Consider the following 24,166-nt stretch of genomic DNA (forward strand, 5'->3'; position numbering starts at 1 on the left):
AATTGCATGTATACCTTTCAAGTTATTGACAAATAGCTGTTTTAAAAGTGGACACTTAGTGCAATTTTCACAGTTCCTAGGGGAGGTAAGTTTTGATTAGTTTTACCAGGTAAGTAAGACACTTACAGGGCTTAGTTCTTGGTCCAAGGTAGCCCACCGTTGGGGGTTCAGAGCAACCCCAAAGTCACCACACCAGCAGCTCAGGGCCGGTCAGGTGCAGAGTTCAAAGTGGTGCCCAAAACGCATAGGCTAGAATGGAGAGAAGGGGGTGCTCCGGTTCCGGTCTGCTTGCAGGTAAGTACCCGCGTCTTCGGAGGGCAGACCAGGGGGGGTTTTGTAGGGCACCGGGGGGGACACAAGTCCACACAGAAATTTCACCCTCAGCGGCGCGGGGGCGGCCGGGTGCAGTGTAGAAACAAGCGTCGGGTTCGCAATGTTAGTCTATGAGAGATCTCGGGATCTCTTCAGCGCTGCAGGCAGGCAAGGGGGGGATTCCTCGGGGAAACCTCCACTTGGGCAAGGGAGAGGGACTCCTGGGGGTCACTTCTCCAGTGAAAGTCCGGTCCTTCAGGTCCTGGGGGCTGCGGGTGCAGGGTCTCTCCCAGGCGTCGGGACTTTAGGTTCAAAGAGTCGCGGTCAGGGGAAGCCTCGGGATTCCCTCTGCAGGCGGCGCTGTGGGGGCTCAGGGGGGACAGGTTTTGGTACTCACAGTATCAGAGTAGTCCTGGGGTCCCTCCTGAGGCGTCGGATCTCCACCAGTCGAGTCGGGGTCGCCGGGTGCAGTGTTGCAAGTCTCACGCTTCTTGCGGGGAGCTTGCAGGGTTCTTTAAAGCTGCTGGAAACAAAGTTGCAGCTTTTCTTGGAGCAGGTCCGCTGTCCTCGGGAGTTTCTTGTCTTTTCGAAGCAGGGGCAGTCCTCAGAGGGTGTCGAGGTCGCTGGTCCCTTCGGAAGGCGTCGCTGGAGCAGGATCTTTGGAAGGCAGGAGACAGGCCGGTGAGTTTCTGGAGCCAAGGCAGTTGTCGTCTTCTGGTCTTCCGCTGCAGGGGTTTTCAGCTGGGCAGTCCTTCTTCTTGTTGCAGGAATCTAATTTTCTAGGGTTCAGGGTAGCCCTTAAATACTAAATTTAAGGGCGTGTTTAGGTCTGGGGGGTTAGTAGCCAATGGCTACTAGCCCTGAGGGTGGGTACACCCTCTTTGTGCCTCCTCCCAAGGGGAGGGGGTCACAATCCTAACCCTATTGGGGGAATCCTCCATCTGCAAGATGGAGGATTTCTAAAAGTTAGAGTCACTTCAGCTCAGGACACCTTAGGGGCTGTCCTGACTGGCCAGTGACTCCTCCTTGTTGCTTTCTTTGTTCCCTCCAGCCTTGCCGCCAAAAGTGGGGGCCGTGGCCGGAGGGGGCGGGCAACTCCACTAAGCTGGAGTGCCCTGCTGGGCTGTGACAAAGGGGTGAGCCTTTGAGGCTCACCGCCAGGTGTCACAGCTCCTGCCTGGGGGAGGTGTTAGCATCTCCACCCAGTGCAGGCTTTGTTACTGGCCTCAGAGTGACAAAGGCACTCTCCCCATGGGGCCAGCAACATGTCTCGGTTTGTAGCAGGCTGCTAAAACTAGTCAGCCTACACAGATAGTCGGTTAAGTTTCAGGGGGCACCTCTAAGGTGCCCTCTGTGGTGTATTTTTCAATAAAATGTACACTGGCATCAGTGTGCATTTATTGTGCTGAGAAGTTTGATACCAAACTTCCCAGTTTTCAGTGTAGCCATTATGGTGCTGTGGAGTTCGTGTTTGACAGACTCCCAGACCATATACTCTTATGGCTACCCTGCACTTACAATGTCTAAGGTTTTGTTTAGACACTGTAGGGGTACCATGCTCATGCACTGGTACCCTCACCTATGGTATAGTGCACCCTGCCTTAGGGCTGTAAGGCCTGCTAGAGGGGTGTCTTACCTATACTGCATAGGCAGTGAGAGGCTGGCATGGCACCCTGAGGGGAGTGCCATGTCGACTTACTCGTTTTGTCCTCACTAGCACACACAAGCTGGCAAGCAGTGTGTCTGTGCTGAGTGAGAGGTCTCCAGGGTGGCATAAGACATGCTGCAGCCCTTAGAGACCTTCCTTGGCATCAGGGCCCTTGGTACTAGAAGTACCAGTTACAAGGGACTTATCTGAATGCCAGGGTGTGCCAATTGTGGATACAATGGTACATTTTAGGTGAAGGAACACTGGTGCTGGGGCCTGGTTAGCAGGGTCCCAGCACACTTCTCAGTCAAGTCAGCATCAGTATCAGGCAAAAAGTGGGGGGTAACTGCAACAGGGAGCCATTTCTTTACATCTACTTTAACTTGGATTGTTATTAAGAGGACTTTCCTATTGATATCTTGATTTTTGATTACTCTATTTTCATTTAAAAAATAAACGTTTCTACATTTTTGGGCATGAAAATTTAGACTTCCTCTTCCAAAACGTTAACTGAAACACTGCATAATATATACATGTTAGAAATGGGGTTACCTCCTAACTACTGTAACTTTGTAAGAGATCAGGTAGAGGCGGATGATCTGGTCAATAGTTTCCACTAGAGGCCGGAAGCCAGCTTGTGCTTCTGTTGTCACACCCTGGGCATCAGCCCACCCCTGTAGGCGATTGAGTAGGACTTTCCCTAGAACCTTCCCAGCTCCATTGAGTAGGGAGATCGACCAGTAGTTAGCGGGACAGCCTCGGTCGCCCTTCTTATAGATTGGGACAATAATAGCAGAGCGCCAGGACTGCGGAACTGCATTACCCTCAAGGCCAGGATTAAACATCTTGGTAAGTATTTTAGCCCAGTAGTAAGGTGCCTCATAATAAAGATCCACCAGGACCTTCATTGCTCCCAGTGCTCTAATAACTTCTGGGATTAAAATTCCTATTCCACTAGTGGTGGTAAAAAGGGCATCTTGTCTAAGGACCTAGGGATCAGCCGCGAGAGTGCTATACAATGTGCTAAAATGGTGAACCCAGGCAATTGGGCCTATATGGGTTTCAACAATATTCACTGTCCCCTCCCCCACTCTGGCTACTCGTACCATCTAGTTTAAGCGATGCTGGCTTAGACCACAGGGCTCCCAACTCCCCTGTCATCCGATCATAAGCAGCCAGCATCAAAGTGGTATCGTGGGTCGAAGCGTCAATAATAAGTTGTCCATAATTGGCTATTATAGATTCAAGCTGCGGGAGTCCCTGCTGGTACTTCTCACCATCCCACCGTATTCTTCTTCTGCAGTTGGACGGAACAATCTCCCTCTCATATAGCCCCGAGGCCCGTCCTGGTGTATTTCCTAGCCCCAGATCGTCCGTCCTCATAGTGAGGACGTGTGGGTTATGATTATTCTGCACTCTGCTGACAACGGACATATCTAAGATAGATGTCCATGCTTCCACATTAATGATACCATAGTCAATGACCGAGGAGGATCTACCATTTTTCAAAGTTGCTTAGCAGCACCATCCGACTTTGAACGCCCATTAACAAAGTGGAGACCGATATTCAATGAAAGATCAGTAAAGGCCTCAGCTTTTTTGTAAACTTAAAACAATTCAGAGCTGTCTCAGGGATACCCATACTACGATCTTCCAGCAGGATTTCACTGCTGTTGATAGTGTCACAAACTGATGAATTGAAATCACCACAAATCAGCAACACACTCCTACATCCAACACAGTCCTGTGTTGTTTTACCATCCACTATGTCTTTTCTCACCTTTCGATATATGCGGAACACTCTATACAGAGTACCTGAACCCCCGGAGACCACCCTGGTTGAATGTACACATTCAAGATATCTATCGCCACCCCTTTATCATTTCCTGACCTAAGTCTCACATGCTGAATGTTGGCGGGAGCCATTACAAGCGGCACATCTACTTGCTCTACTTTGCATTCTAGCTTGCATGACACCAATATTGAGATAGCCCCTGGAGAGTGACCCTTCCCAGCCCAGGTGGCCAGCATATCAAAACCCAAGAACCCATTAATGCATAATCCTTCAACAGCCTATGTTTCTTGGAAGCAACAAATATCATGCAAGCTGACATTTTGTAACCAGTCATTGTCTTCCAGTTTGCTAGCCAAGCCTCCTATATTCCAGGACAGTATTCGCAAACAAGCTACCCCCGATATATTACAGGCAGGAGGTGTAGGGGGGTGCATACAGGTGAGATGGCTGAGTAGGGAGAAGGTTTTATTACTAATCAGTTGGTTTTTACTCTAGGGGATGCTGCTGAATCACCAGCAAGTACAGCCACTGCCCACGACCAGTTCTCACAGTTGGACCCTTTTTCCTCGCATGATGGCTAAGGATCCATATTTTTCTGCTGCTTTTGTAGGTAGTGATGTTCAATGATTCTCGCATTCTACTGCCCTCGGCAATAGAACTCTTCTTATTTCGCCATTGTGCAAGTCCGTACCTATTAGGGCTGCCTTACCTCGACATATCCGAGCTACTCCCACATCCCCACCGATTTTCTCCTGATTGGAGGTGGGACATGGCAACACATCAACCCCCACTATGTGGAAGCAATCCGTGTGGTTGAGGATTAATCTAGCTATACCTGGTAGGGCAAATTCAACCAGAGTTGAGGGGCAGGAGATAGTAGGATAGCCTTGAAGAGTGGTAAAATGGATACACCTCCTGCCATAACCTGCCGCTGTTGCTTAGTTCCCAGCTTGACTAATTTCACGTCACTGGAAGAAAGAACTCTCAGCTCAGGTACAGCACTGAAGAGGTTTAATATTCTAGACCTATTTAGGGGTTGACTTAGACCAACGTCAGGGAAGAGGTCGATGAATTCCAGGCATAACCCACTGTATCTTCTCCCTGGCACAGCATCACTGAGGCCATCAATTCTATGGCAATGTGAGTCACAGGCATCCAAGCTGTCTCTGTGTGTAGGTCCTGAAAGCACCATGAATGGCAAAGCATCCTGGTTCAATCCAGGGAGTGTCCTCGATTCTCTGGGAGTACATTAAACCTCCAGTTCAGCTTGTTCAACTTGGACTGCCCCTGTCTCGTGGGAGTCTTGGCAACCTTCCTTGAGCCGTTCCTCACTGCCATTCTTTTTTTCTTTATAGAGCTTTACTTCTTATTCCTAGGCTTCCTTGCCTTTACTGGATTTTCTTGACAAACGTCTCCTTCCACTACACCCCCCACTACGGTTATCGGTTATCCTCACAGTATTGGGGCTGGGTGGGTCGTGAGGGTTCCGCTCCCCATTGCACTTAAAAGCCAGCCAGGAGGTGTTATCAAGCAGGGAGGCAGCTGGGTTTCTGATGCCCGTGTTCTCCTCACTTGGCGCATCCTTAGAGTTGGCAACCGAGGCTAACCCCCTGTCTGTGCAGTTCTTAGTGTTAAAGAACAACCATTTAAGGAAGTAAACTGGGAATGGTGTAGCTCGGTTCCCTGTGTCTTTGACACTTCCCTTCTTCTTATTACCCCAGCTCCCGCTTACTCTATTTCAGCAGGGGCTTCACACGGGGGTCACAGAGTTTTCCTTTTACATTCCATGGTGCCAGCTGGTAGCTCCTTTGATTCAATAACTGCAGCTTTTTTGCTGGGACTAGCCTTGTACTCATCTGCAGGAAGGCTACCCCTCTCTGTTGCAGTAAGTCCAACACCTTCTCCGCGGACATAAGGGGCCATCGCCACGGGGGTAGCCATGCTTGTGTTAATCAGTATTGTACTCCCAGTTAGAGCAGGGGTGGAATCTACAGTTTGCGTCTGTGCAGTACTCCTTGTAGGATATGAGGGATTAGACCGGCTATGGCTAGCGTACCAGGGGATCAGTGGTGGAGCCTGGGTCGTCCCAGTTGTTCTTTCACCCGGTACTAAGGCCTGCAATATCATAGTTAGTAGTGACTCAATATGCTCAGTCCCCCCAAGAAATTTCTCCAGTAGTGCAAGAATCGAGACTAGAACATTATTTAATGCAGTTATAGCCTCGGACATTTTAAAGCCTTGTGGGTACTCCGTGCATTTAGGGTTATTCCTTGAAAATTGGCAAGCAGAAATGTGGTAGTATATAGAGTCAGTTGAACAAAAGCCCCCACTAGGGGAGGAGCTGTTGTTTGCAGGTATCTTCAGCTGCTGGCAAGACCTTGGATGGCCCACAAGGGCCAGCTTTAACTATTGGACTGCAGGGTACATCTGGAAGCATATAATCCAGAAACATCAGGGAGCTGTCATTAAGATAGTCACTTTTCCCTTCTGGGGTACCATTGCCCGGAACCAATTTGTTGTTTATTGTCAGATGTTCACCACTAGGTCATCTATGGGGTGTAGACTCCTGCAAGAGCTCTTAGCTCTTCCTTCTCCGGGGCACTCTAGGTTCGTACTCCATCCTTTGGCTCTCCAGTGCACTTTGTTGCCCTTTTGATGTACGGCAAGAGTTCCTATGAGTTTGCTCACCCGCCAGCACTGTTGCTGGTGATCCAGCCGAAGCATTTTCAGCACTCTCAGCAGTTCTTGTCTCACTGTCTCTCTCTGACCATCTGCCATGATATTCTCTACCACCATCCTCCACCGCCAGGGCTACCAGGGCTGGCTCCTGCTCCTGTTCCAGAGCAGCACCCTGTGACCCTAGCTGCATCTCCCATTCTATTTGTTCGTTGATCTGCTTGGTGATCTGCTGTAAGGGTGGTGCCTTGTCCACCTTCTGACCCACCTTCTGGTAGAAACTAGTTATCATCCTATTGGGACGTCTGTAGCCAGCCTCTCTTGAGTCACCATCTAACAGGGGTGAGACAGGAACAGGATCAGGCCCTGTGGGCATTGGTCCATAAGGGGCAGCAGTAGTCCCTACCATAGTCTTATATTCCTTCCAGCCAAACCTTTTGCCTTGGGTTGTGCCATAATCAGTCTGCTAAATACTCTTATTGAGAGTACATTGGTACTGTTTGCCTAGCACTGGTGGTTCATCTATTTTTCAGTGTCATCTTCCTGCTACTTTCTGTTCACCACCGATGTCCAACAATGGCCACTGGCCAATTGATTTGTCAGCCACAGTCAAGCACTATGTGTAATAGTGAGCTATAATAGCGTGACCCAACAGTGTGTACCACATAGTTCAGGTGGCGGGGGAGCACACGGAGTGGAGCAAGCCGAACCAGAACCTAGTCTGGTGGCTTCAGCCCCTCTCCGGCTCAACCCAGGGCCCCGGCTCCTCAGCCACGCACATCGCACCAAGCCGCACCAGCCCTGACCTGCTGCTCTGTCCGTCTTCTATTTCAACGTCTCAGAGTTACAGTGTCTCTGTACATCCTCACTGCAAGGTCCTGATAAGGCAGTTGCCATTGGGTCGTCCAATAGGCAAAGTTGGCAAGATACTCCCTTGCTGGTAACAGGGCTTTAGGCAGAATGGTCGTACAGGTCATGCAGAGGTTCAGTAGCCCCTTTTACAGCCGCGTTTCTCCTTGTATCTTTGTGTTCCTTTTTCTTCTATCTTTATGTACCCCTTTATTTAGAACACAAGAGTGCAGGGGGGGCACAGGCAGTCAAGTAGGATGACAAGTACAGGGGAGGAGACTAAGGATTGTGTGCATAGTTGATAATAATAGTAGCACTGGCAGGCTCAGGGTTCAAGTAGTTCAAGCAAACATTCCCCCCCCCTTCTCCTGACCTTTTTCCACCTGGTAGCCGTTTAGGGGGGGGTGGTGCTGCAATCCCTTAGCAGGTAGCCATAGCTCTCACACCTCTCCTGGGTGCTCTGAGCCTGTCCAAACGGCTCTGGGCCTCCTATGGTTTCCTCTAGCCTCGCAAATCAATAAGGACTGCTTATTCTTCTTCGCGTCACCCTGCTCCCCTGCTCCCCTGCTCCTGCCAGCCATTCGCTCTCGCCTTGCTCTTGCCGGTTCTGGCCTGGCCGACCCGTGGCTGATCCGCGAGCCCTGCTGCGGTCCCTGCTGTGGTCTTTGCCGCAGCATTTACACGGCGTGTCTGTGCACTGCTGCGCTCCAAGCTCACGCTTGCACTCACAATGCGCATCAGCGCACCCTCTTCTCCTCCTCCTCCTCCTCCTCCTCCTCTCGCAGTCGCTTGCAATCCGTCCTCACTCCTTCGCTCCTCGCCCCCTTCGCTCCTCACCACCATCTATAGGCTTGTCAGTAATATTTTGAAAGAATGACGCAAAAGCAATGTGGGTCCACTGGATGCTTCTGCTTTTTTGCACAGGTGCCATATACACCTATTTCGAAGTATTAATGAAGGTGAAGAGAAAACATGCCATCTAGCGCCATCTATTGCGTTGGCCATGTAAGCTACCTCATTATGAAGCTTGAAGGCTTACTGACAAATAATCTAAAAATGCATTTTGCTGAAGGAGTGCAGAGCCCTGGAAAAACTAATGAAAATAATTGGGCCTGAGGCTTACCTCTTCTGTCCTCCCCCATATGACGGCCCTGTGGGTCTGCCATTTTGAAAATCTCTTTTTTCATGCTGTTGTTTACCATAGTCTGGGGGTCATTCTGACCCTGGCGGTAATTACCGCCATGGCGGAGATCGGCGGTAGCACCGCCAACAGGCTGGCGGTGCACCGCTGGGCATTCTGACCGCGGCGGTTCAGCCGCGGCCAGAAACGGAAAGTCGGCGGTGTACCGCCGAATTCCCGCTGCCCTTGAGAATCCTCCATGGCGGCGGAGCGCGCTCCGCCGCCATGGGGATTCTGACACCCCCTACCGCCATCCGGTTCCTGGCGGTTCTCCCGCCAGGAACAGGATGGCGGTAGGGGGTGCCGCGGGGCCCCTGGGGGCCCCTGCAGTGCCCATGCCAATGGCATGGGCACTGCAGGGGCCCCCGTAAGAGGGCCCCACGAAGAATTTCAGTGTCTGCTTTGCAGGCACTGAAATTCGCGACAGGTGCAACTGCACCCGTCGCACCTTCCCACTCCGCCGGCTCCATTCTGAGCCGGCGTCCTCGTGGGAAGGGTGTTTCCCGCTGGGCTGGCGGGTGGACTTTCGGCGGTCGCCCGCTGGCCCAGTGGGAAAGCCAGAATGACCGCCGCGGTCTTTTGACCGCGGAGCGGTCTTTCGGCGGGAACCGCTTGGCGGGCGGCAACCGCCGTCCGCAGCGGTCAGAATGACCCCCTCTGTCTGCTTCTCATTCTTACTCCCCTTTTGCAGCACTTATGTCATATTTTGCTCTCCGAGTTTGTTCCATTTGCTTCCTGGTACCGCATGTTCTAAACCCTCTGTCAGTCTGTCCCACATTTCGACTCTTTCTTTTTTCCTCTGTCTCATTCAGGACTAATCTACCTCTCATGCTTTCTATTTCCGACACGTGTATGTCTAGGACCGCTTTGTCGGCTTATTCCTCACTTACTGCCCTTGTCTGCCTTTCCTGCTTTTCTTCTCCTCTGCCTCTGTCCACTGCTGTGACCTCCCTGTCCCCATTCAAAACTCTAATTCCTCTTTTCCACTTGACCCTACACTGCTGTAGTCAACATTCAGGCTTCTTTGAGCCCACACTTGGTTCAGTTGCTGTATTTTATTCTCTCCTTCAACGTTCTCCCTCTTTCTGTCCCATCTCCCCCATCAGTTGGTACCCCTCTTCCACTTCCTACCATGCCTGCTCCTCTTCCTCACTCCTGCCATCCAGTGGGTCTGTCTGCCCCACTCACTGACCCCTGCCTCTGCATGCTGTACTTCACCCGCTCCCACTTAGCCTGACATCCTGCCAGTCTGTCCTGTTCATCAGTTGGTCCCAGTCTTTCGCTGTCTACCTTGTCTACTCCTGCCCCCTGCCCCCACCACTTCACTGGTCTGTTTGTCCCATCCCTTCCCATCCACTGCTGCATCTCCTGCTTCCTCCTTATCTTCAGCCTCTGCCTCTCTGTTATCTCTCATTTTCTCTTCATCTGTTTGTTCCTCTCTTGCACTTCCCACCCTGATTATCCTGGTCTCTTTGTCTGCACCTTCTTCCATGCAGCAAAGGTCTTGCTAATTCTTTAGAGGAGTGGCCTTGAAGCCAAGTATTTTCTGGGTTATGTGAGATTTACCTTTCTTGGTTGACTGACACTTGAATCTACTATTGTCTGTCTAACTCTGTATCCCAAATGTGACCCGCCCTTCAGTGAGAGGCTGATGACAGAGGCAGTGACCTAAGGAGAGAGTGATGAGTGTTCTGGGTTCAGTACTCCAGGTCGAAACCTTGTTTGTTCTTTCCATCTGGCAGGTGGTTCTGAGATAACCCGGGAGATCGGTGGGGATGCCACCTCCTACGAGATCAGTAGTCTCCAGCCAGGCGGCCGTTACTTGATCCGAATCACAACTCTCCTTGGAGAAAGAGAAAGTGAACCAGTGTCGATCACAGCCACCACCGGTAAGTGTGAGGTGCACAGAAGAATAATATTTTGTAATTTTGAAACCTAGAAGGTGTCCTGCCTATGCTCATAGTCTGATATCCACAGGTAAGTAGGGTAGTGTCCAATCCATGGATTTACTACACACTTTCCATTGACATATATAGTAAGTGACCTAGGATATTTACTCTTAAGCCCAGGGCTTCACAGTGCAAGCTGATAATGAAGGCGTGATACATTGCTGAGTTTCTGTGGTAGGCAGTTATTTGATTGCTACAAGTGAAAAAGTTCAATAATGGTATCTAAAATAACTAAAAAACGACAAAAGGTGCCACAAATTAGCAGAGAGAACCACTGAAATAATAAAATAGTATTTTGCCTGTGGTTCTGAAATATCTTGCATTAGAGTGTGGTTCTGAAAAACTGCAAAGTGCACAGCTACAAATTTGATCCAAAATATCTCCACAACTTTTAATTGATTTTTACTGCAAGGTGACATTAGTGCAATATAAAATACTAAGCAAGAGCATAATAACTGTAAAATATATAATGTTTATGGTATATTACATTATATTATGTTGTGTTGTGTTGTGTTATGTGATGTGATGTTATATTGTGTTGTGTTATGTTATGCTATGTTATGTTATATGCTATGTTATGCTATGTTATGTAATATGCTGTGTTATGCTATGTTATGTTATGTTATATGCTATGTTGTGCTATGTTATGTTATGTTATGTTATATGCTATGTTATGCTATGCTATGTCACTAGCATATACATAGCATATTTCTCCAACTTGTATGGACTCATAGTGCTTTTGGAGACAGGCTGTTTTCTTTGCACGGGTCTGGAGTTTTAAAGTCCTTATAACATTGTGTGTTGGTCAGCAGAGGTTGGTAGGTTCAATGAAGGTTTTAGTGATGGTTACTACTGTTCAGTGGTATGAATTCTCACTGCGGAGATGAGCGTGGGCCTCCACCATGAACGTGGAGGCTGTTTTTGAACTGGGCCCAATGTGTCCAATCCTATCCATATGGGTATGGTTGCTACTTATTTCCATGAGCGCTGTTTCTGTGCTAGTCTCTACCTATATGTTTTCGTTTAGTCCACTCCGTCCACTGTTGCCTCTTGGTAACATGTATGTGATACTAATGGAAAAATAAAGTCACTTATTAACCTAAATGTCTTTGGGGTTCCTCCTTCTTAGCCCAGTTACCACCAGTCACAAATCTCCGAGTAACAGAGGTCCAAAAAGATGCAGTAACACTGACGTGGAACCCAGTGCCAGGAGCAGTCAATTATATTTTATCTTGGAAACTGCCAACAGGTAATTCTTAAAATGTCAATGTTTGGATAGTCACCCAATGAAGATATTGTTGGCAAGGGACCTTCCACCAGATGTTAGGAGAAATCCCTGAGCACAGCTGGCTGCTATTCTCGGTCCACCCTCATCCTGTCTCATGGGTTCTATCCTAGAGCGAGAGGAGACCCAAAGGACCCTGTCTGGGTCGAGGAACTTCTACCAGGTGACCGGCCTCCGACTTGGGCAACAGTACAGTTTCTCCATCCGCCCTGTGTATGATGGTGGGAGAGGACCAGAATCAACCCTCACCGAACGTACAGGTGAGAAAAATGGACGCTGAGTACACTCGAAGGATAACTATCACCCGACATCTACATAGCGGATGTGTCTGTTTATATCCCTTGCCTACCTTTCCACTCCTGTTCGGATGGGTCCCAACTGACAACATAGACAATCTGAGCTTTGTTCTCATCATCTATGATGCCTCTTGGAACACATAAATGAAAAACTTCCCTTTTGTTAATAGTCAAACATCCACAGTGCTATTTACTATAAGAAGCAGGCAGCTATTTCCATTTAAACATCTGTACCTTCCTTTTTAATATAGGTATTTTCTGATGGTAGAGTATGCCCATAACAAGAACATTACATCACTACTCTCTTTTAATGAATTATTATGAGAACAGCATCAAGGTGTCTTCGTCTGTAACCTGGAAGCCATGCTGGATTTGCGACCCCCTCACTCACTGATCTAACTCTCTCGTGGAGAGAGGCCTGTCACAACTACTGGAAGGAGTAAAACCTGTACCAGACCAGACACACTGTGCGTAAGACTCCAAAGACCCTTAATGCGTCTTATTGGCGGCAGCTTACGCCTGAAACCACAACCTTTGGCAGTTAAACAACTACGCTGTGTAGTCGCAGATAGGCTGTCTTAAAAAAGTATTAGTTCATCTCATAGTTTCTTATGCTCCACTGCTCCTCTGGAAGACCTCGGAATAAAAACATTCTTGCTGAGGAGCAACGTTCTAAGGTTCTCCCACCTCAAGTGTAAATTGTGCATTCTGTCCTGTTTATATTGCGCATTGTTGTACATTTTCGATTTACAATAGGACCAACTGTAGGAAGTTGGCTCTGTATGTGCTATTTCAAAGTAAGGGTTCCCCTTAGAGGTAAAATAGTGGTAAAAATAGATAATACTAATGCTCTATTTTGTGGTAGTGTGGTCGAGCAGTAGGCTTATCCAAGGAGTAGTGTTAAGCATTTGTTGTACATACACATAGACAATAAATGAGGTACACACACTCAGAGACAAATCCAGCCAATAGGTTTTGTTATAGAAAAATATCTTTTCTTAGTTTATTTTAAGAACCACAGGTTCAAATTTAACATGTAATATCTTGTTTGAAAGGTATTGCAGGTAAGTACATTAGGAACTTTGAATCAATTCAATTGCATGTATACTTTTCAAGTTATTCACAAATAGCTATTTTAAAAGTGGACACAGTGCAATTTTCACAGTTCCTGGGGGAGGTAAGTTTTTGTTAGTTTTACCAGGTAAGTAAGACACTTACAGGGTTCAGTTCTTGGTCCAAGGTAGCCCACCGTTGGGGGTTCAGAGCAACCCCAAAGTCACCACACCAGCAGCTCAGGGCCGGTCAGGTGCAGAGTTCAAAGTGGTGCCCAAAACGCATAGGCTAGAATGGAGAGAAGGGGGTGCCCCGGTTCCGGTCTGCTTGCAGGTAAGTACCCGCGTCTTCGGAGGGCAGACCAGGGGGGTTTTGTAGGGCACCGGGGGGGACACAAGCCCACACAGAAATTTCACCCTCAGCTGCGCGGGGGCGGCCGGGTGCAGTGTAGAAACAAGCGTCGGGTTTGCAATGTTAGTCTATGAGAGATCAAGGGATCTCTTCAGCGCTGCAGGCAGGCAAGGGGGGGGGTTCCTCGGGGAAACCTCCACTTGGGCAAGGGAGAGGGACTCCTGGGGGTCACTTCTCCAGTGAAAGTCCGGTCCTTCAGGTCCTGGGGGCTGCGGGTGCAGGGTCTTTTCCAGGCGTCGGGACTTAGGTTTCAGAGAGTCGCGGTCAGGGGAAGCCTCGGGATTCCCTCTGCAGGCGGCGCTGTGGGGGCTCAGGGGGGACAGGTTTTGGTACTCACAGTCGTAGAGTAGTCCGGGGGTCCTCCCTGAGGTGTTGGTTCTCCATCAGCCGAGTCGGGGTCGCCGGGTGCAGTGTTGCAAGTCTCACGCTTCTTGCGGGGAGATTGCAGGGTCTTTAAAGCTGCTCCTTGAAACAAAGTTGCAGTCTTTTTGGAGCAGGTCCGTTGTCCTCGGGAGTTTCTTGTCTTTTTCGAAGCAGGGCAGTCCTCAGAGGATTCAGAGGTCGCTGGTCCCTTTGGAAGGCGTCGCTGGAGCAGAGTTCTTCGGAAGGCAGGAGACAGGCCGGTGAGTTTCTGGAGCCAAGGCAGTTGTTGTCTTCTGGTCTTCCTCTGCAGGGGTTTTCAGCTGGGCAGTCCTTCTTGTTGTTGCAGGAATCTAATTTTCTAGGGTTCAGGGTAGCCCTTAAATACTAAATTTAAGGGCGTGTTTAGGTCTGGGGGGTTAGTAGCCAATGGCTACTAGCCCTGAGGGTGGGTACACCCTCTTTGTGCCTCCTCCCAAGGGGAGGGGGACACAATCCTAACCCTATTGGGGGAATCCTCCATCTGCAAGATGGAGGATTTCTAAAAGTTAGAGTCACCTCAGCTCAGGACACCTTAGGGGCTGTCCTGACTGGCCAGTGACTCCTCCTTGTTCCTTTCTTTGTTCCCTCCAGCCTTGCCGCCAAAAGTGGGGGCCGTGGCCGGAGGGGGCGGGCAACTCCACTAAGCTGGAGTGCCCTGCTGGGCTGTGACAAAGGGGTGAGCCTTTGAGGCTCACCGCCAGGTGTTACAGCTCCTGCCTGGGGGAGGTGTTAGCATCTCCACCCAGTGCAGGCTTTGTTACTGGCCTCAGAGTGACAAAGGCACTCTCCCCATGGGGCCAGCAACATGTCTCTAGTGTGGCAGGCTGCTGGAACTAGTCAGCCTACACAGACAGTCGGTTAAGTTTCAGGGGGCACCTCTAAGGTGCCCTCTGGGGTGTATTTTGCAATAAAATGTACACTGGCATCAGTGTGCATTTATTGTGCTGAGAAGTTTGATACCAAACTTCCCAGTTTTCAGTGTAGCCATTATGGTGCTGTGGAGTTCGTGTTTGACAAACTCCCAGACCATATACTCTTATGGCTACCCTGCACTTACAATGTCTAAGGTTTTGTTTAGACACTGTAGGGGTACCATGCTCATGCACTGGTACCCTCACCTATGGTATAGTGCACCCTGCCTTAGGGCTGTAAGGCCTGCTAGAGGGGTGACTGACCTATACTTGCATAGGCAGTGAGAGGCTGGCATGGCACCCTGAGGGGAGTGCCATGTCGACTTACTCGTTTTGTTCTCACTAGCACACACAAGCTGGCAAGCAGTGTGTCTGTGCTGAGTGAGAGGTCTCCAGGGTGGCATAAGACATTCTGCAGCCCTTAGAGACCTTCCTTGGCATCAGGGCCCTTGGTTCTAGAAGTACCAGTTACAAGGGACTTATCTGGATGCCAGGGTCTGCCAATTGTGGATACAAAAGTACAGGTTAGGGAAAGAACACTGGTGCTGGGGCCTGGTTAGCAGGCCTCAGCACACTTTCAATTGTAAACATAGCATCAGCAAAGGCAAAAAGTCAGGGGGCAACCATGCCAAGGAGGCATTTCCTTACACCAACAAAACTAGAAGTCTCAGAATGCAAGGATAAGCAGGCCAGCATAAGCTACCTGTGTCTTTCCTGCAAAAAATGGAGATGATGGGGTCTGAAATGTTATATTGGCTATCATACCCCCGATGGATGGCAAAAGAATATTACAAGCCACATTGGTGCACCCTGAACACATGGAGGCACTTTGTCTGCAGCCCTGTTGATCTGTCTTGTCAGACAACTTCTTAGTGACTTACAATGCACATGTAATGTACATCTGAAATACCATTATCTCATGTGTAATACACGAAAACCTGTAACATATCTCAAACATCTGCACCTGTTGTCTATATAACACTCTTGTTGTGGCATAATTATTAACCTATTATAACAAACTTACATCTCTAGTGTGTTTTTATAACTTATTCCACTTAAGTTATAACATCTAAGGCCTGCTGCTGAATCCTTTATTCAGCCATGAGCTCAGGCTGAGCGCAATGCCAATTGGCACTTAACACTTGAAAGAGGCTAGCTTTTCAGATCTCTTACACCTGCACTTTTGTATCCAGTCCATTCATTCACTAGCTATAAGGGGACATGTATAGCACTGTTTTTAGTAATCACATTGCTGGAGTTCATTGCAGAATCGCTGTTGTCTCTCTGTGTGTTACCGCACTGAGCTAGGTCTTACCATGGTTTGCATTATACTGCTTGTAATATTTGTACCATTTGAATACTGTGTTAATTTTCACAGTACCGAGACCACATGTGTTCTGCTCATCTCTTTACTCAGAAGATGCAGGGGGACAATTCGCAAAGCCTTTCCATGAACAAGACAGACTTGAGGGCCCCACTTAGAGTTTGGTGAGGAGTTTACTCTGTCACAAGCTCCTCCTACAATTTGATTATAGCCTATGGAACTTGTAATACGGCAGACGGGATATCTGTCACGTTTGTGACGGAGTAACCACTCCACCAAACTCTAAGTTGGGCCCTTAGTTTTTCAAGCAGACGTGTCACTTACACTTGCATATATCCTGCCAAACGTACACTTAAGCATACATGAGTGGAACTTAAAAGGACATTTGGGGGGATTGCCTGGGGAGAGCAAGGAGATGGTCAGAAGATTGCAGTGCAAATGAGGCGAACACTCACATAGTTGTTATTTTAATTTATGACTTTTCACAAAACTTTGCAATGCAATATACGTATGTGAAATTTCAGACCTATCTATGTGTCAAAGGGGCAGGAAGTGTGGGCAGGTGGGCTAATATTACCCATGTGCACTGAACTTGTGGGCGCAGAAAAGACTTTCATGGAGAATCCTTTTCCATGAAAAGTACAAACATAAGAAAGCTATTTTAATAATGTCTATAATTCTTTATCCTAGGCATGTGAACTAATTATAATGGAGTAGCCAGGACACATGCATTTGAGTAAGGATGCACTTTTGCCTGGAAAATTTGTAAACTAAACAAACAATTGTCGGTCTCCACAATATGTGCATCTGCAGATTGAAAACTATTTTCAAACAGGGGTCCCATGGATTTAAAAGGTGAAGGAGTGGTTAATGGTATGACTATGTGTAGGAAGTTGGCTCTGTATGTGCTATTTCAAAGTAAGGAATAGCATGCACAGAGTCCAAGGGTTCCAGGGGCTTAAACCACAGGTTCTTAAAATAAACTAAGAAAATATATTTTTCTATAACAAAACCTATTGGCTGGATTTGTCTCTGAGTGTGTGTACCTCATTTATTGTCTATGTGTATGTACAACAAATGCTTAACACTACTCCTTGGATAAGCCTACTGCTCGACCACACTACCACAAAATAGAGCATTAGTATTATCTCTTTTTACCACTATTTTACCTCTAAGGGGAACCCTTGGACTCTGTGCATGCTATTCCTTACTTTGAAATAGCACATACAGAGCCAACTTCCTACACTATGCATTTAATGGACTTATGTATCCCCTACCACTCAGTGTCTTTAGAGAGGGGCGAGGCCTTTGGTCTCTTTCCTCTATTTGGATGCGGAAATCCTCCATATGTTGTGGGGGTATTTTATATGACTGTCAGTTTACCATCTTCACTGAAGAAGGTACAAGAACAGCTATACAAAACTGTGACCAGGGCCGGACTGGCAATTCATCCCACTGGGAATTTCCCCAAGGGGTGGAGGGGCTGAGGTCATTGAGGTGAGTTTTTGAAGGTCAACAGCCACTGCCTCTGTCTCCAGCTCACCGGAGATCGTGACAGAGGGAGAGAGAAAGGAAAGAAAGAGATTGGGAGGGTACCTTCGCGGGTGATAGTGTGCTTTACAAATACACGTAGCATAACAGGAAGGAAGACAGGGCTGGTTGAATACTTTTGGGAGAGTGACTTTTGAAGTCTAGTGTGGACCTGCCTATTTCCCACGTGCAGCTTTTACCTTCTTGCCCCAAGAACCTGCTATTCACATTGTACATATATTTTATTTAGACCATTTATTTATTCACAAAGTTAACTTACGCTTGTGAGTAATTTGCATATGCAAGTTTATTCTTACACTTTTAAGTTACTTTGCTACTTCTGGATATTCACAAAATCCCAGTATATTGTTAATCACAAGTGTAGACTTGCGCGTCACCACCAGCTGAAAAAGGGAGCGCAGGCAAATTCACAAATGTACTTTACTGCTGACAAAAAGACACGGTAGCAAGTCCAGCACCACACATGGCCAGCCACTGATAATGCAACACCCTCTCATGGAAAATTATGGATTCAGGACTTAAATGAAAAGCTCATAGGACATAATAATTGATTAAATAAAATGTTTTAAAATAGGTAAAAATATACACAAATATAATTTCATTAAAAAAATATCTAAAAATAAAACACACACCTCACACATAATGAAGTAGTTGAGGCTCCCTATTCAAAGAGAAGGATACTTTTCACAAAGTTTGAAATTTCTTTGAAACAATTGGCAGTCTTAGCAGATCACGTCACTTCATAGTAGCATTGAAAGCAAGGTGTTTCTTGCAAGTGTTCAGCTTCTTAACCTTGTGTTGTTTTTCAGTTTGCGGCAGAGGGCGTGCGGACATAGTCTTTCTAGTCCATGGAACTCAAGACAATTTGTACACTGAAAGTGCTGTCAAAACATTCCTCACTAATGTGGTGTCCTCGTTAGGACGACTTGGGCCCGATGCCACACAGGTATGCATTTCTTTGAGTTGGAAAACTATTCCTGATTGTTTTGAGTCTACGAAGGCTATGTCTGGCAACATGAAATCTTTCTAGATCCATCTCCTGTTTATGTGACTCAAGCTGTGCTTTCATACTTCGCAGGAGTACATGGGAGTGCATGGTAAAGTCCATGGATATTTCAATAGGGCCTTCCACCCCTAGCAATCATCAAGGTGCTTAAGATTTCTTTAACACACTAGATACCCCTGTAAATACCACAAGGTGGGTGGCGGTGAGTTCTTTACCACTCACTGCTTCACCTTCTGGAACATCATCCCCTTTATGGCTGGTTCGTCAGACAATTCTTGAGATTTAAGAGTGTTGAAGACCCAGAAATTCACTACTGCTGAGGAACTGTGGAGGAGATAGTCTTAAAATAACCCCTCTTCATTGGCAGTACAGTCTTACCCTTCACCCTTTGCCTGGACATGCTCCAAAGCAGCATTAGCATATCCCCCAAAAAATGAAATTAGGATGTTAGCATTTCTCTTTAACAGTAAAAAGTGATGGATTGAAATTATTGAATCAATTGTAACCAATCAGTCATAATCGCTGGAACTTCGTCTTGGTAGATTATTGTTTTTGCTACTTGTGCCATTACAGAAATGGACCAGCTTTATGCTAGTCGGTTTGTCTTTGCCCCTAAAAGAGCATTCCAGACTGAGCTGGCAGGGTCTGTCTTCTTAAAGTAAGGACACAGAAATAAATGTTGGCATTCTGGGTCTTTGGTGCAGCACCTAAGGAGGAGAAAGCATATGGCCCACTTCGCGTAGCCTCTCTAACTTAGAGGAGTCTCCTTCAGACAAGAGCAATGTGATGAAATTAATTAATACACCTGTTAGAATTTCTCTGGAAAGATTTCCATTACATGATTGTTTATGTCATCTGTGGGGTTGCAGAAGTAGAACAACCATATGCAAATCACTCGTGTCTTCACCCAGAAGAAGCGTTCCAATCCAGACTGTCTAGGAATATCACTCCTGAACAGAACCCCAGCAATCCAGACCTGTATCATATTTGTTTGGCCTCATCCACTGAGTAATGGTTCAGTCCCTTTGGATAGAGACCTCAAGAAGCCTTCTTCTGGAGATGATGTGAGACCAGCGAGCACCGCCAAGATACTGTAGACAGTGCGTTGTAGCAGTTCCAAGGGCTTGCTTTCTGCTTTTATAAAATTCTGGATGCATATGTTGTTCTCTGCGAACAGATATGCTCTTTGTGTAAAAAGCTAGACCTTTGAGGCACTGGGAGAGGCACTTCATGCCCTTTGTTGCAAAACTTACCAAATCCTTTGTTGGCCATCCTCAGAGGAGTGTATTCTCTCTCCCAGAAGCCTTTGTCCTTTTCTTCTTCTGTGGCGCTCCTAATACCTCTCTCCCTGGCTTTCACACAGATAGGTCTGGCTGTTTACAGCTTTCGAGCTCGTCCTTGGATCCTACTCAACCGCTCCAGTGAGATTAGCACTGTCGTCCAGCAAATTCGGACCATCCCATTTCAAGAGCCCAGTGGAACATCAATGGGTAAGATGCGAAGAAGCTTTCAAATCAGCGACTATCTGTGAGATTGCATTGAGGCAAATGTTGAGTTGTACATCCCCTATGCTGTCCCTAGGACTACATTATGGCCCTCATTCTGACCTTGGCGGGCGGCGGAGGCCGCCCGCCAAAGTCCCGCCGTCAGGTTACCGTTCCGCGGTCGAAAGACCGCGGCGGTAATTCTGACTTTCCCGCTGGGCTGGCGGGCGGTCGCCTTCAGACCGCCCGCCAGCCCAGCGGGAAAGAGGCTTCCACGATGAAGCCGGCTCGGAATCGAGCCGGCGGAGTGGAAGCTGTGCGACGGGTGCAGTTGCACCCGTCGCGTATTTCACTGTCTGCGCAGCAGACAGTGAAATACATGTAGGGGCCCTCTTACGGGGGCCCCTGCAATGCCCATGCCAGTGGCATGGGCACTGCAGGGGCCCCCAGGGGCCCCGCGACCCCCCCTACCGCCATCCGGATCCCGGCGGTCGGACCGCCGGGATCTGGATGGCGGTAGGGGGGGTCAGAATCCCCGCGGCGGTGCAGCAAGCTGCGCCGCCGTGGAGGATTCAATGGGGCGGCGGTACACTGGCGGGAGACCGCCAGTGGTGCCGGTCCGACCGCGGCTTTACCGCCGCGGTCGGAATCCCCATTGGAGCACCGCCGGCCTGTCGGCGGTGCTCCCGCGGTCCTCCGCCCTGGCGGTCTTTGACCGCCAGGGTCAGAATGACCACCTATATCTCTACCTCAAATCTCTACCCCCATTGCTAAAAAAACCATAATCTCAAAAACAAAGTTACAGTTGCTTGCCGTGATCAAGACTCAGTGGGGATCAAAACGCTTTGATGTTTGCTGTTCCATTTTCAAATAAAAACGCTAGAATTCTGATATCCTGGAGTGCGGTGGTCCCTCATTTGGCTTTGCAATATATATATGTACAATGCACAATATACAATTACAATATATGTATATGTGTGTGTGTGTGTGTATATGTGTATATATATGTATATATATATATATATATATATATATATATATATATATATATGCATATATATATGTATATATTTATCAACAGCCATCTTGGAATGGGTTTCCTCTAACAGAAAGCCCATTGCAATATTGCCTGCTGTGCACGTCATAACGCATGCGTCCACATGTTTACATCAGTTTAAAGAAACAGCATTGGCAAAGCCAATTGCTCAGTCTTTTAGAGCCGTGACCTACTGTCTTTGCCAATGGTTGTTTAGATTGCTTTTGCCATCACCATTCTGGCAGGCAGCAAATCCATGCATCTGACACCCTTGTGAAGAACTTTCAGAGGTTACTCTTGAGCCTCATGCTACGTCTTATTTCATGTTAGCTTTCTCCAGAGCCACACCTGCGGCTATACATTCATCTCTTCAGCTTTGTACTTATACTCCCGCATGATGTAAAAGTTTCATTCACATCAAACATCTTCACTCTCTCCTCCGCTCTGTGTACATTTATGCTCATGCATCCCTTCCCATTGGCGTTCAGCATTCATTGCCCCACTTTCTGTTTGCTTTATTGGCATTAATCAGTTTCCTCTAGAGGTGCCGCCATCGGAGCTGTGTATTGGTGTATCGAGGATGACATGGGTCCCAGTGCAAGTAGGGGAAGTGGCCTCAGTTTGGATAACAAAATTCTGCAAAAATCTGTGTTCAGTTGGCCCTTCAGGTCTCTGGGCCATGGTGCCTCTACATCTTCTGCACCATGGGTTGTTACGCCCCTGGGAGATGATATCCTTAGTTTTAGAGGGACAATAAAGTATTATTTTTCTTGCTTGTTGTTCCTCTACATTTTCACTCCATGATTCTGTCTATCCACATTGCCTTGGCACTGAAGGTGCTAGAACCATGTAACAGGACATCCCTTGACTGTTCCTTTTCTTTGCCTTCTTTCGTATTCAAGAGGTGACACCATGTCTTCCTTCTCGCTTTCAGGCATAGCAATCGACTTTGCAAAGAATTTCATGTTCACTCCTAGCTATGGCAGGAGAGCAAATGTGCCTGGAGTACTGGTGATCCTCGCCGATGGACCCTCCGGAGATGACGTCTTGGAACCAGCAAGAGCGATAAAGGCAACTGGTAAGTCCTTGCCACCCTTATCAATCCTCGGACTACTAATGGAATCACATCCTTTATCAGAGAGATGTACCCAGGAGACTGAGTCATAGCTGTAGAGAGAGGTGGAGAATGTAGAGCTGGTATTGCCTCAAAAACCAACATTCTTGATTTAAGAGTTCTCAGTTACTAGTTCTAAAATGAAATACATCCAACTTCCCAAAGTATTTGTTCTCAAAATATCATAAGGTATGGGCAGTGTCAAAAGGTTTGGGGTAAAGAGTGTAGGGTTTAGGATATGGGAATAAGGGTTAAGGCTTGATGGTATAGGGTTAGGGCATATGGTTAAAGGTTTCAGGTGTGAGACATAAATATTAATGTTAGGATTTAAAAGTTAGGAGATAAGAGGTATAGTGTTAGAGGTGTAGGGGTTAAGAGTATGGGACTGGGGGCTAAGGGTTTATGGTGAAAGGTATGCCTTAAGGGTTTGAGAGCATAGATTTGAAGAGTATAGGGTTAATGATTGAAGGGACAAGGGTATGTGTTAAGTTTATAGAGTAACAAGTAAGGGTATGGATGTTCTGGTTTAGAGTAGATTGGTGTAAGGATGTGGGGTTAAGGGTATAAGTGTTTGAAATCTTTGTAATCTGTTACAGTTATTTTTAGAAAAAAAAACAAATATTTGCTCTTCACATTAACACTGCACTTAATTACTTTCAATGAACACACATCAGTTTCCAAGTGATGCAATTGGAAGAAATAAACATGAACTGATCTTCCTTCTCAATAAAAGAAAATAGAATTACCTAAGTTTTCTGTGAATCCGACGTTGAAAGGTCCTAGAAAGCAAGTTTGTTTTTTCAGATTTTAAAGATAACCACTATGTAAGTTGTATTCCTTTGTGCAAATCCATCCTATGTGGATATCCAGGAGCTCCTTAAGTTCTGTCATTTACATACAATCCTCTTGGATAAAATCCTGTCTGTCACATTGAGTATTTAGCATCACCAGCAGTTTTCCAGCAAACTCTTTTGCCTAAATGTGAGGGCTCCAACTACAGAGCAGAACTGACTGAATTGTCGAGGAAATAAGGAATCTCCAGTAGGCTAGAGGCTCCACACACAAACAGGGATATGGAAGACTCATAGGTAATTTTTTACCAATTGGATAGAATAGATCATCCCTTCTGAAGCCATCACAAATCTGGTGCAAAGCGGTAAACTCAATGACCTAGAACGTTTTGTATAGGGTAACCTTTTAACCCTTATGCTATCCTTGACTTGTGTAATGCTCTCAATTGGATATACAAGGTGATTTCTGCAGCCTAATAAAGGTGTTTTAACTTAAACGATAGAGACATCTAGTTGCAGATTCCCTACTTTAAAATTTCTTCAGGCATCAGTTTGGATCTGGAGATGTTTCTCGAGCAGTGCCCCTGCGTGCCGTTAGGTGGCATCAATCAGTTCTGCGTCTCTCGGCAGCGGCATCCGTGCCAGATTTGACCTCACAGGTCTTATATAGGTGCCACCCGAGCATGCTGATGTCATTTCTTTTATTATGCGCCATCTAGCACTCATCCAAAGAAAGAGCTACCCCTCAGTCACTTTTTGACTTTTGGCGAAGTTTTTTGTGTATTTCTATCCTTGTGCGTCAAAGGATGTCTTCATGTCAGACCGGGTTCAAGTCCTGCGGGTCCTGTCATCGAGCAATGTCCATGACAGATCCGCACCTCGTGTGCCTTTGGTGTTTGGAGCCCGATCATGACCTGAAGTCGTGCTCTGAATGTCGGACCATACACCTGAAGGCTTTGGGGGAGTGGTCCGTACAGCTTATGGTGGCCTGGCACTCAACTCCATGTAAGTCCCGCTCTCGGTCAAGAGGAAGGTCTTGGGCTTGGTTGCAGAGTGCCCTTTCTTCATCATCCCACTCCAAGTCCAGAGGACA

General features: G+C 47.3%; 1 protein-coding gene across 1 annotated transcript in view; it reads left to right on the top strand.

The window, feature by feature from the left end:
- COL7A1 (collagen type VII alpha 1 chain) overlaps window positions 1-24,166 on the top strand; it is a 618,941-nt gene that overhangs the window by 347,815 nt on the left and 246,960 nt on the right. The window contains exons 26-31 of the mRNA XM_069207404.1: window positions 10,203-10,349; window positions 11,539-11,658; window positions 11,808-11,954; window positions 18,452-18,588; window positions 20,012-20,138; window positions 22,103-22,246. Coding sequence (XP_069063505.1) covers window positions 10,203-10,349; window positions 11,539-11,658; window positions 11,808-11,954; window positions 18,452-18,588; window positions 20,012-20,138; window positions 22,103-22,246 — 822 coding nt within the window. The remainder of the gene's footprint in view (window positions 1-10,202; window positions 10,350-11,538; window positions 11,659-11,807; window positions 11,955-18,451; window positions 18,589-20,011; window positions 20,139-22,102; window positions 22,247-24,166) is intronic.

This window comes from Pleurodeles waltl, chromosome 9 (genome assembly GCF_031143425.1).
Source record: "Pleurodeles waltl isolate 20211129_DDA chromosome 9, aPleWal1.hap1.20221129, whole genome shotgun sequence".
NCBI lineage: Eukaryota > Metazoa > Chordata > Amphibia > Caudata > Salamandridae > Pleurodeles > Pleurodeles waltl.